General features: G+C 37.0%; 1 protein-coding gene across 6 annotated transcripts in view; it reads right to left on the bottom strand.

Moving 5' to 3' along the window:
• The window catches only part of LRBA (LPS responsive beige-like anchor protein), a 747,733-nt gene that overhangs the window by 482,006 nt on the left and 252,050 nt on the right, over positions 1–13,677 (bottom strand). For all 6 annotated transcript variants that reach the window (XM_051819347.2, XM_051819345.2, XM_051819348.2 and 3 more), the window contains exon 35: positions 2,318–2,382. In XM_051819347.2, coding sequence (XP_051675307.2) covers positions 2,318–2,382 — 65 coding nt within the window. The remainder of the gene's footprint in view (positions 1–2,317; positions 2,383–13,677) is intronic.

Raw genomic sequence — 13,677 nt, 5'->3', positions numbered from 1 at the left:
TAAGATTGCTGTATAATCAGCAACAGGAAAAATTTTTGAACACAGGTGTCTGGAGTTGCAGTTAAGTTGCTGTTTGGTATACCTGCATGCCACATCATACTCAAATTGATATAGGTCCCTGCTACCTACATGGAAGATCCATTTTGAGCTGTGTTCCTGGCTTTGGTCTGATCAGCCTTGGCAATTGTGGGTATTTGGGGAGTAAACCAGCAGATTGAATATTAAGTCTGTCTCTCTCAAATACAATGAAAATAAATAATTTTCAAAAGAAAAAATTTTGGTATATAGTAGGTAATAACTATTGACTGAATTAATGAATGAAGAAACTGAGACTCAGTGAGGTAAAAATGCTTGCCAAATAGCAGAGTGGAAACTTGAAGCCAACCAGAGTTACTCTGAAAGGCAATGGTCTTAATTCTAAGGCAATGTTGCCTGATCTCTCAATAGGCAAACTTAAAGGTATTCACAGTTAACATACTCAACAACAATCAAAACCGCCCTTCATAAGAAGTTTCCTTAAAAAGAGACTCAAGAATTTCAGTTACACAATGGCATAAATTATAGAAAATCTGCTAGTGTTCTGCATTATATAAAACAAATATTTAATCTATAACTCCTGTCACCTATTTTTCATATACAAACTTTAATAGTATCCAATCCCTCAGTACTGAAATTCATCCCCAAACTTAATTTTTTTGATGAATAAATTCTTTGAAATTTTTGCTGGAAGACTAAAGTACTTGTCTCAATCACTAATATATTTATTGATCATCTATTCCTTCCCAAATGCCAGGCCACAATTTAGCTCTGTTTGGATTAATGTTCTTCTTGACTTTAATCACTTCTCTTCCCCATCAACCCATTCTAAACATTTCTGCCAGTTCTCTCTCCAGACAAATATTATAATGACATTCTTTTGCTTAAAATCTTCCAAACCATCCCACTATCTTTAGAGAAAAGTACAAATATGGCTTTTTATGATTCAAACACTAAATTCTATTCCAACAATACATCCTTAGTGCAACACATACGTGAACACCTGAATATGCTATATTCTTTCCCATGCCATAATGTTTTTAGATATTCTGCTCATTCTATTTGGAATCCTTTTCACACAAACGTCCTCCAAATTAGCCTTGATATTCACTTTTTAACATCCACATGACTAACCCTACTAATCCTTGAAAATATTATCTCTCAGAATCATGTTCTCTGGTTAAGTTTTTCCTGATTCTTCCAAACCAAATTAAGGACTCTTTTTTTTTTCTTCTATGCTTCCTTAATACCTTGTACTTCCACATGTCTCTCACAGAATTTAGCACAAGTCATTATAATTACAATCATTTGCTTGCTTTCACTACCAGTTCATGAACACCCACAATTACTTGAGTGAAAGATTTAGTAGTACTTAAAACCAAATAGTTATTAATATCTCTTTCTCCATTTTCTGTAAGATAAAACCTGGATTTCTACTTGTTAGTGCAAATCGTTACAATAATGATACAGTCAATCCCTCAACAACACTAGCCAAAACTACTAAGAATATTCCTGAAACAATACCTTTTCATAGAATACTACTTGCAAGAGCAGCCAGTCACACTTTAAACTTACACTCTGGGTGGCCAATGCCAAAAATACAAAACCAGCTACAAGACAACAGATACAAAGCAGTCAACTCATTTTCTCATTCTTACTTTGACCCTTTTATTCTTTCAACTTCTCATATTTATTTTCTCCATTTTAACTCTTTTCAACTTTGTGTTTTCCTCCCTTCTCCTTTCTACTAGATATTTTTTTTAATTCTTCTGTTTCTACTAAAAACAAAGGGTACCAGCCCCTTCTCAGTGCATCACAGCAAAAACTGAAACTTGTTATCCCTCCCTCATATGGCCAGCCTATGATAAAAGAGAGATAACATAAACATCGAATTATTGGCTCTACAAACATTAACACAACTTGACTGGAGTCCAAACAAGTATGGCTTTTCATTATATTTGCAAATGGTACCATCATTTTACTTTTGCCAAACTTAGTCACACTTACTAAAATATAAAGATCAGAACCTTATCAAAAAGCATGTGATCATGAAAGAAGTAACAAAGTGGTTAAATGTTGACATATTTTTAACAAACAATATGCATTAGCGCTCTACCATACGACTGACTGCAAAGATAATCACACATATTCTTAATAATCAGTTTCTTAGGAATTCCACTACATTATTGACTCCAAAAAAAAAACCTCCAAATATAAGTTCCTATGGAGAAATATCAACCATATTTTAAAGCAAAATATAAATTGATAGAAAATAGATTACCTTCCTTCATTCACAAGTTCAATAAAAGCAAGGCCTGCATTCTTCTGAATAGAATTCTGCCACTCCTAAAAAATAGCAAAAAGCAGCGGAAGACATTTCATTAAATTATTTCCTTTAAATCAATAATAATGAGAAATATCTACATTAATTTCATACCTGTATGAAATTACCTATATGAAAATACCTGTTCAAAATGAAGGAAAACTTAAACAGTTCAATAACTTGAACAAGTAGAACATATTTTACCACAAAAATTGAAGACTAACAATTGAGAAAGAAATAAAAGAAGATCTGTGAATTGGGCTAGAGCAGCTTTGATCTGGAAAATTGCAATAAAAGGTACAAATCTGTAAACTGTGTTCTTTATCTGTTAAAAATTCACCTGCATGAAATTTATTCACTAAAGAGATATTCATTAAAAAGTATGGAAGAAAATCAGCCAACAGAGCACATTCAAATGAATTTTTCACCCTGTATCTCAAAAAAAAAAAAAAAAAAAAAAACAAGAAAAGCATTAATATAATAAAGGACTGCAATAAACCTAGATTTGAGAAAGGCAAGTGAATGTAACCAAGCACTTTGTATGTGTGTCTTCATGTCTATATAAACATATGCACATATAGACTTTTTTTTTTTTTTTTTTTTTGACAGGCAGAGTGGACAGTGAGAGAGAGAGAGACAGAGAGAAAGGTCTTCCTTTTGCCGGTGGTTCACCCTCCAATGGCCGCCACAGCCGGCGCGGACCGTGCTGATCCGATGGCAGGAGCCAGGTGCTTTTCCTGGTCTCCCATGGGGTGCAGGGCCCAAGCACTTGGGCCATCCTCCACTGCACTTCCCTGGCCACAGCAGAGAGCTGGCCTGGAAGAGGGGCAACCGGGACAGAATCCGGCGCCCCGACCGGGACTAGAACCCGGTGTGCCGGCGCCGCAAGACGGAGGATTAGCCTAGTGAGCCGCGGTGCCGGCAATATAGACTTTTTTTAAAAAAAACTGCAAATATAACCATAATCCTTATGTTTCTTAATAATTTGGGAGCCTTCATATTCTAACTACAAGAGTACATAAAAAAGCTTGTGGCAAATGAAATTTAGAAATATTAATTTTAATGTAAAAAATTTGAAATCCACAGTTTTTTCACAGTAAACATTTTCCATGAACTTTCTGAAGATCTTTCATATGCAGGGATTTCAAAATTCTTTGGACCAAAAATAAACTCACATTTAATACCATTTTCCAGACACTTTTAGAAGCACATTCTTACATAACATCCCTCAACTGATCTGTTTACAAAACTCAAAAGACCATGTTAGCTACTTAACACTACTCACTGAAACTATTTTCATATTTTAACATTTTTTAGAATACTTTGAAATTTAGAAAACAAAAATTGTGAGGTAGTAATACAAATTATTCCCATATAAACCCTTACACCTCACTTGCAGTATGGTTAATATTTCATATTAGTATTTTGTCACAATTACTGAATCACAACCAGCTTTCCAAATTTTTTCTTTAAATCAAATTCGTTCTATCCTTTCCAGTCTAGTTTTCAACATTCTGTGTTCAGATTGAGGTTTTCTGATTTGTGTTTGTTTTCATTTTTTTTTTTAGCTTCCACATATCAAGGAGGAGATGTGGTATTTGCTTTTCTTCATCTGGCTTATTTCATCAGCATCACATCCTCCAATTCCAGCCATTCTGCTGTAAATGACAGAATTTCACTTTTATAAAAATCACTGAATAGTGGGGCCGGCAATGTGGCACAGTGGGTTAACGCCCTGGCCTGTGGCACTGGCATGCCACATGGGTACTGGTTCAAGACTCAGCTGCTCCACTTCCGATCCAGCTATCTGCTATGGCCTGGGAAAACAGTAGAAGATGGCCCAAGTCCTTGGGCCCCTGCACCCACGTGGGGGACCTGGAGGAAGCTCCTGGCTCCAGGCTTCGAATCAGCGCAACTCCAGCCATTGAGGCCAATTGGAGAGTGAACCATCGGATGGAAGACACCTCTCTCTCTCTCTCTCTCTCTCTGCCTCTACTTCTCTCTGTGTAACTCTGACTTTCAAATAAGTAAATCTTCAAAAAAAAAAAATCACTGAATAGTATTTCTATTGTGTATTTATTGCACAGTTTCTTTATCCATTCATCTGATGAGGGACACATGGTTGACTCCGTATCTTTGCTATTGTGAATGGTGTTGCAATAAACATGTTAGACCAGGTATCTCTTTGATACAATGATTTCATGTCTTTTGGATATATAGCCAATGGTGAGATTGCTAGATCATATGGCAGTTCTATTTTTAATGTTTTAAGAAGTCTCCAAACTCTTTCCACAATGACTGCACTAATTTACATTCCTGCCAACATGGTGTGAAGGTTTTCCTTTCTCCACAGCCTTGCCAGCATTTCTAACTTTCTGTCTTTTTGGAAACAGCATTCTGACAGGGGAAGATAATATCTCATTTAAGTTTCAATACTGAATATTTTTTCATATGCTTCTTGGCCATTTCTATTTCTCCTTTTGAAAACTATCTTTTCAGGTCCTCTGTCCTTTCAACCAGATTGGTTGTTTCTGTTGTTGAGTTTTTTGAGTACTTAATATTTTCTAAACATTGTAACTTTAAGAGTTTTAAATTCCATGTAAATTTACCCTAATGAGAGTTTTCAGTTTTTATAGTTTTTTCAGTCTCATCCTTTCTCTTCTAGTTTCTACTTTCGATTCCCACTTTTGCACTACCTTTTTACTCTGCAAAACCCCCCTAGTGGCTTTCAGAGCTAAAATGACTACATGCTGTGATTTTGTTGAAGAAACTCATTTCACGAATAATATCAGTATAATCATATTAACAGAACATATACAGTAAAATAAAAATTCAATACAAATTAGTCATACATTAGAGTCCAATAACTGGCAAGACGTAACACAGAATAAAAAGCAATCTATTTTTAAGGAAAGAGCAAGAAACAAGAAGTCATAAAACCTGTCCTCTCATTCCAATTCTTACATTAACAGGACATACAGGAGCCAGCACTGTGGTGTAGCAGGTAAAACCGCTGCCCACAGTGCCAGCATCCCATACAGGCTCCAGTTCAAGTCCCAGTTGATCCACTTCCGATCCAGCTCTCTGCTTTGGCCTGGGAAAGCAGCGGAAGATGGCCCAAGTCCTTGGGCCTCTGCACTTGCATGGGAGACCCAGAGGAAGCTCCTGGCTCCTGGCTTCAGATCTGTGCAGCTCTACCCATTGCGGCCAACTGGGGAATGAACCAGTGGATGGAAGACTCTCTCTTTCTCTTTCTCCCTCTCTCTCTCTGCATCTCATCTGTGTAACTCTGACTTTCAAATAAATAAATAAAACTTTAAAAACAAACCAACAAAAAAGGACATATACTGACATTCTTAGGTTGTAGAAAATCCCTTTAAAATGTTTCTTCCAGGAATAATATTTTACAATTCTATAACTTATTAAGATAAAGTAATACTGATATAAAAAAGAACCACAAAATGGCCCAAATTTCTTTCACTAAGGTAAACCAAATCAACAATAAAATGGGAATTTCAGTCAATTTAAAACATTTTTATTTTCTTCAAAATTAAATGAGTGGACAGGTAGTCAAACAGAAGAAACCAAATTCCAAGAAAACATATCCTTGAGATAAGGCATGTGCCACACTCCCCTTCCTTTTCAAAAGGTAGGATGAGGGAGATCAGAAAAAGCAGAAACTACGGGTAAGATTTTTGATCCTGGTACAGAGGGCACTTCCCTAGCACAGCACTGGGGAATTTCAGGCCTTAAAGAGATACCCTAAATCTAACAATGCACAGGAATAGAAGGATAGAAGCACAACCTAGGAAAGAATTAGAGGTGACTTAGAATTCAAGGGAATAAAGAGAGCATTACTGTCTCTTTGTGGACCTACGGTATGTGAACAGCAAAGACTGGTTATAAGGGATGCCACAGTCAAAGATTAGAAGCATATGCTCACTTCTCAGGTCTCACGCTCAACACAGCACTCCAGGGAAATCACCTGGAAATTTTATATGGCACTACAGAATCGGGAAATAAAACCTTAAACTGAGTTTTCATTTAGTTCACTTAAATAAAACCTCAAAGTAGATATACTCAGTTAATTTAAATAAGGCAAACAAAGAGAGAGAGACTAATATTCTATATATAAATTAGTTGTGCTGTTTCATAAAGCATCTATAATCAGGAATATGGCAAGGATGTCTTCTCTCACAAATATTTTTCAACACTATTGTGGAAAAGGAATAAGAAAAAGAAATAAAAAACTCTAAACCATAAAATAGAAACAAAACTGTCTTCCTTCACATATGAGAGGATCATCTAATATAAAAATCTGAAAGAAAAACAGTAAGAACAGCAAACTCCTCAAACTAGTAATCAATAATATTAAGGTAGTAGATTAATCAACTCAGGGCAGGCCTTTGACACAGCAGTTAAGATACTACTTGGAACCCCTGCATTCCATATAGGAGTGCCACAGTTCATTCCATTCTTGGCTCTGCTTTCAATTCCAGCTTCCTGCTAATGTGCAACCCTGGGGACAGCAAGTAATGGCCCAAGTATGTAGATCTCTGTCAGCCATACAGAAGACCCAGACTAAGTTCTGGGCTCCTGGCTTTAGCCTGGCCCTGACCTGGCTACTGCAGGCATTTGAGGAGTGAACCAGCAGACAGAGTATATATCTCTCTCACTCTCACCCTCCCTCCCCATCTTCCTGTCTCCTTTTGAAAGAAAGGATAATATAAAGTTAATCACTTCCTTTTATACCAATAATAAACAAGTAGAATTTGACTAAAATCATAGTATCATTTATAATATCACAAAAAATTAAACACTTAGATATAAACCTCATAAAACATGTAAAAGAGCTAACATGAGGAAAATGGTAAAAGAAATCAAGTACAACAAATTGTGAAATATCCCATATTCATGGATAGGAAGACTCAATACTATCAAGTTGTCAGTTCTTCCCATTTGATTAGATTCAATGCAATCACAATTTAAATCCCAGAAAGTTACTGTGTGTATATCAACAGATGGTTTTTTTGTTTGTTTTTTGTTTTTGACAGGCAGAGTGGACAGTGAGAGAGAGAAACACAGAGAGAAAGGTCTTCCTTTTGCCGTTGGTTCACCCTCCAATGGCCGCCGCGGCTGGCGCACTGCGCTGATCCGAAGCCAGGAGCCAGGTGCTTTTCCTGGTCTCCCATGCGGGTCCAGGGCCCAAACACTTGGGCCATCCTCCACTGCACTCCCTGGCCACAGCAGAGAGAACAGATGGTTTTTAAAGTTTATACAAATATAGAAAGGCATAAGATCCACAAAAGCCCAAAGAATAGTGAAGGAGAATAAAGTTAGTTGGAGGAGTAACATTACTTGACTTTAAAACCAACTACAAGCTATTGGATTTAAGACAATGGGGTATTGGCAAAAGAACAAACAGACTAATGGAATATAATAGATAATATGGTAATAGACCCACATATATATAGTCATGAAATTTGTGAGAGAGGAGCAAAGGCAACGAAATGGATAATAAGTAATCTGTATAACAGTCCTGGAGCAACTGGACCTCCACATGCCAAAAAATGAATTTAGATATAGATCTTAAAACTATCAAAAAATTATCTGAAAATAAATCACAGATCAAAATATAAAATCCAAAACTCTTATCAGGTAATATAAAGGAAAATCTATAAGATCCTGTGTTTGGTGATGATTTTTTAAAAAAAATCAAAAGAATATTCTGTTAAAAAAAGGATTTGATAATTTGATGTCACAGAAGAATTTAACTTGATTAAATTAAAAAATTTACTCTGTACTAGAATAAAAAAACAAGCTGCAGACTAGGATAAAATATTTGTAAAGAACATAAAGAGTCCCGATAAAGGACTATTATGAAAAATAAATAGAGAACTCTTAAAAATCCAACAATAAGCAAACAAATTATCATTAAACAACAGACAAAAAACAGTTAATACTACACCATAAAATATACAGATGTAAAATAAGCATATGAAAGACTTTCCACATAATACATCATTAGGCAAGTGTAAATTAAAGCAACCATGAGATACCACTACCTATTAGGATGGCCAAATCCAGAACACTGACATCACCAGATGCAAGAATGTGGAGCAAAGAAAACCTTTTTATTGATGCTAATGCAAAACTGATACAATCACTTTGGAAGACAGTTTGATGTTTACCAACAAAACTGAAAATATTCTTACTACAATCCAGAAATTAGGATTTTTGTTATTAATCCAAAGGAGTTGAAAACTAATGTCCAATTAGAAACCTGTATACCAATTTAAAGCCCCTTTATTCACAACTGTCAAAATGCAGAATCAACCAAGATGTTCTTTGGAAGGTGAATGAAGGTAAACATAAATAAAGTAGGTACCACCAGACAATGGAATAATATTGAGAATTAAAATGAGCTATTACGGAAGCACTTTGCCTCGCAGTTGAGATGCCAGTTGGGACACTTACATTCCACATCAGAGTGCCTAGATTAGAATCCTGGCCCTGCCGCAATTCCAGGTTCCTGCTGGTGTGCACCACAGAATACAGTAGATAAACTCTCAAGTATTTGAATCCTTGCTACCCACATGTAACAACTGGATTGGATTCCTGCCTCTTGACTTCAACTTCAGCAGTTGCAAACATTTGAGGAGCAAATCAGTAGATGGAGGCTCTATTTAAGATCTGGTGTGTGTGTCTCTCTGTCTCTGTCTCTGTGCCTAACTGCCTGTCAAATAAATTAGATAAGTAATTTAAAAAGAGGATGAGGGCTAGTGTGGTACAGTAGATTAAACCTCTGCCTGCAATGCCAGCATCCCATATGGGCACCAGTTTGAGTCCCAGCTGCTCCATTTCCAATCCAGTCCCCTGCTAACCTGCCAGGGAAAGCAGCAGAGGATGGCCAAAGTATTTAGGCCCCTGTAACCCATGTGGGAGTCCCAGATGGAGTTCAAGGCTACCAGCTTCAGCCTGGCCCAGCTGTGGCCATTGCGGCCATTTCAGGAGTAAATCAGTAGATGAAAGATTTTCTGCCTCTCTCTCTTTTTCTCTCTCTCTCTCCCTCTCCCCCCCAACCTCTTTCCTGTTGTGTGTATGTGTTTCCCTCTCTCTCTCTGAAACTATGTCCAATAAATCATAAAAAAATAAAAAATAGAGAGAATGAGTCATCAAACCATGAGGACATAGAGGAATTTTAAATCTACATTTAAACCAATTTTAAAAGTCTACATAGTATATGATTTCAAGTGTATGACATTTTGGAAAAGGAAAAGCTTATGCAGAAAGTAAAAACATTACACTTTGCAGGGGTTTGAGGGAAGGGCGGAATGAATTAGGAGACCATAAATGATTTTTAGGGCAGTAAAACTACCCTGTAGGACACTATACTGGTGAATACCTGCTATTGTACATTTGTAAAACTCACAGACTGCACAAAAGTAAAACCTAATGTCAACTTGGCACTATGGAAAATGACATGTATCAGCAAGGGCTGGTACACTGTCACAACTACACCACACTGGGGAGGGATGTGGATAATGGAGGAAACTACACATGCATTGGGGCAGGGAGAGCAGCCAAATCTCTCAATTTTGCTGTGAATCTAAAACTGCTTTGAAAAGCAAAATCTACTGAAAATTTAATTTTGAAAGTATTTACCAGCAGTATTTTCCTTAAATCCATTTTATCTGAGCCAAAACTGCAACAGGAGGGGACTTTTATCACATTATTTAGACAAAACTCAAAACATGACACAGATAAAACAGCTAACAGCTGACTCATATTCTAAGTAGAAAGATAAACATCATTTTGATTTAATTTGCATTACATATAGAAACCTTTACTTACTGTAAAATCAAAGTGTACCATTATAATTTCACAAAGGTATTAAAAAGTATTATTGAAGTTGGACTAAACACTAAAGTTAATACTCTAACTATAAAAACAACCACAATAAGACATTCGAACCTAAACTTAACCTGTCACATAAAATATTTTTTAAATTAAAAATAAATTAGACCTACAGACACATCTACTCATAGAAGTAGGAGATCCAGTTGGGATAGATGTTTAGAAATTCCAACTTAATACTCCTAATACATTAGGCTTCTCAATTTTTTTTTTTTAAGATTTAGTTATTTATTTAAGAGGTAGAGCTACAGATAGAGAGACGGAGAAACACAAAGAAAGGTCTTTCATCTACTGGTTCATTCTCCAAGTGGCCACAACGTGCACAAGCTGGCCCGATCTGAAGCCAGGGGCCAGGAGTTTCTTCCAAGTCTCCCATGAGGGTGTGGGGGCCCAAGCACTTGGGCCATCTTCCACTGCTTTCCCAGGCCATAGCTGAGGAGCAGCAAGGACTTGCACCGGCGCCCACATGGACTGCCAGCTCAGCACCAGCCCCAGGCCTCTCATACTTCCAAAGATCATCTATAAATCTATACATGTTAACTTTCAATTTAGCAGTCTGTAATAACCTGGGGAAAAAAGTTAACCAGTTTTTATTAGGAAAAAAAATTGAATAAAATGTGGTATGAAGTAAAAATACAAATTTTGCATTTTTGGCCATTACCAATACTTCAATTCTCAAAAAATATCATTGTGTTTTTATTTCTCTATATCCTTTTCCAAATTATTAATTATCCATATTTACTAAAATATAAAATACCAAAAAAAGCATACTGGTTATTTAAAACTATATAAAAAGAATTTGAAGCCTATAGGAATAAAAATGTCTTTTTTTCCTCATTTATAGTCCAAATGTTACTCAAAGGCAAGTTTTCTCCATAATAAAACATTCTCAATCGCAATTTATGGAAGTTGCCAAGATTGAAAGGAATATTCATTAATCATGCTATCCTGGAGCATTTTTCTCCACTTCAGAAACAATTATCAAAGAAGGCGTTAGTCTAAACAATTTCATAAACCACAGCTCAATATAACCTGTAGTGAGTTTTAATAGTTGAAAGAAGGCTTAATGGTTATCATCTTTCATGATCATTTCAATATTTCATCCCACTATTTACAAGTATACAGTGATGCAAAATGCATGGTACACTTAAAGGTCTTGGTTATTCTTTTCCCAGAGGCACCGATGAAAAACACGTTAAAAGCCTCAAATCCAACCACTAATGCAACTAAGCAATTTCAAAACACATTTCAGCACTTTGGAGAGGAAGGACTCAAAAAAAGAGACCAGAGTCAATAATTTCATACCTGTTCCTAAGCTATATTTAATTGACTATCACTTCCTAAGGCCATAATTGTTGACTAGTCAATTTTTACTAAAACATACTCTTAGCTTACTAATGCTCTGAAGTCACACAACAACAGATTTTACATATTTGTGAAACCTACTGAACAGAATTCCACCAAATTTTAAATATGTGCTTTTGGTGGTAAAATGTCTTTTATGTTAGCTATGGTGGAAAAATTTCATTAGTAATATCAAGTCTATTCTTCCCTATCTTCAGCAAATAAGTACAAATAAAAAGGTACCAAACAGTATACTGTATACAGGTATTCATTACATTGTTTTAATAGAATTCTAAAGTCTTTGGAAATGAAACTGATAGTTTTCTGTAAATTCAGTAATCTCTTAGAACAGATTTTAATATTTTATATATACTACATGAATTTGCCTAAATTTTAAAAGTAATTCCAAATATTAGTATGCTCTAAAGCAATAAAATGAGGCCACAGTTTGACCATTCTTTTTTTTTTTCAAGTGTGATGCATCAGATTTGGTAAGTAGTTGAGACCATCCATACCATAGATACCTATTTTGTTCATGAGTCCACTGGGTGGTCACATGGGTGTCTTGGGTAAAGAGGCTGACTGGTACTGGTACCCACAAAATGGGTCATGCTATCACCTGGATTATTAGAGTCCTCCTCTGTTGAGGTTACTCTCCAGCGAGCATTCATATGGAACACAAAAATATTGTGGTTTTCCCCCCTCAGAGAGGTCAAACCTACCTCTAATCCAAATGTCTTGGTCATCGATATTTCAATCATACTGATTCTAAGTCTCTGACCATCCAAATCACTTGCCAGAGTCCATGAATCAGTACAACACATGCCTAGCCATTCCTCTATCCAAGTAAACCACCAGGTGCACTGCTTAATGTTCTGCCTGCTGAAATGATTTTCTTTCACCACTGTCCTTCAGGCAAGGCCCAGATGAAGCAATATGAGTCCAGGTGAGACCTGTTTGCTATTCAGTACCATCATAAACCAGACCAATGTATTCTTCACCTCTGTCAACTGATCATAGGAATTCCTCATGAGAAAAAAGGTGACGATTGGGAGAGAGAAGTGAGTGTGGTGGTGGTTGGTTACTTGAGCCATCCTTTGAATAATTTCCTTATGCTCTCAGGACCTGCTTAGACCCCATCACAAATATATCATAGATTGTGCTGTGGGCAAAAAAATGTTTTTTAAGATTTATCTATCTGAAAAGTAGAGGAAAAGAGAGGGGGAAGATGGCAGGGTGGGGGGTGGGGGAGGGAGGGGGGGGAGAGAGAGAGAGAGAGAGAGAATCTTCCATCCACTGGTTCACTCCCCCAAATAGCTACAACCACCAGGGCTGGACCAGGCTTAAGCCATGAGTCAGGAGTGTCACAAGGCCCTCCCACATGGGTGGCAGAGGCACAAGCACTTGAAACATCTTCTGCTGCTTTCCCAGCTGCATCAGCATGGAGCTGGACTGGTAATGAGCAGCCAGGATTCAAACCAGCACCCATGGTGGATGCCAGCACTATAGGTGGCAGCTTAACCCGCTAGGCCATAGTGCTGGCCCCTGAATGTGTAATTGTATGACTGGTGGAAGGAAATATCATTCATAACAGGCACCTCAAGTCACATGATAACTTGGTAGCCCTGGGTTAGGCATTCAGTCTCTCCTAGGCCTTGTGACAAGCAAAGCATTGTTTTTCCAAAGAATTCTTATCTTGGAAAGATGTCTGATCTTGCTTCACAATCGTAAGGATCTGCCTTGCAATTATCCTAAAGTGCACTGTCAGAGGCTCCAAGTGGCACTATCATCTGTCACTGATATTCTGGATGTTCCATGTCTTATGGCATGCACGGAAGCCTAGATCTATTGCAGAATCTTTCCTTATTCAGGCTCAAACTAGCAACTTGGAAAAAGAGACAGAGGAGTATACACAAGCGAGAAATATGCTGCTTCTAAAATCCAAAAAGGCCCAGTATACATGAGTCTCATTCTTGTTTGTAGCAGGGGCCAGATGCAACAAGATGCAGTGCTGGCATCCCATATGGATGCCGGTTTGAGTCCTGGCTGCTCCACTT

Source organism: Oryctolagus cuniculus, chromosome 8 (genome assembly GCF_964237555.1).
Source record: "Oryctolagus cuniculus chromosome 8, mOryCun1.1, whole genome shotgun sequence".
NCBI lineage: Eukaryota > Metazoa > Chordata > Mammalia > Lagomorpha > Leporidae > Oryctolagus > Oryctolagus cuniculus.
This window is presented reverse-complemented; position numbering and strand designations above follow the sequence as displayed.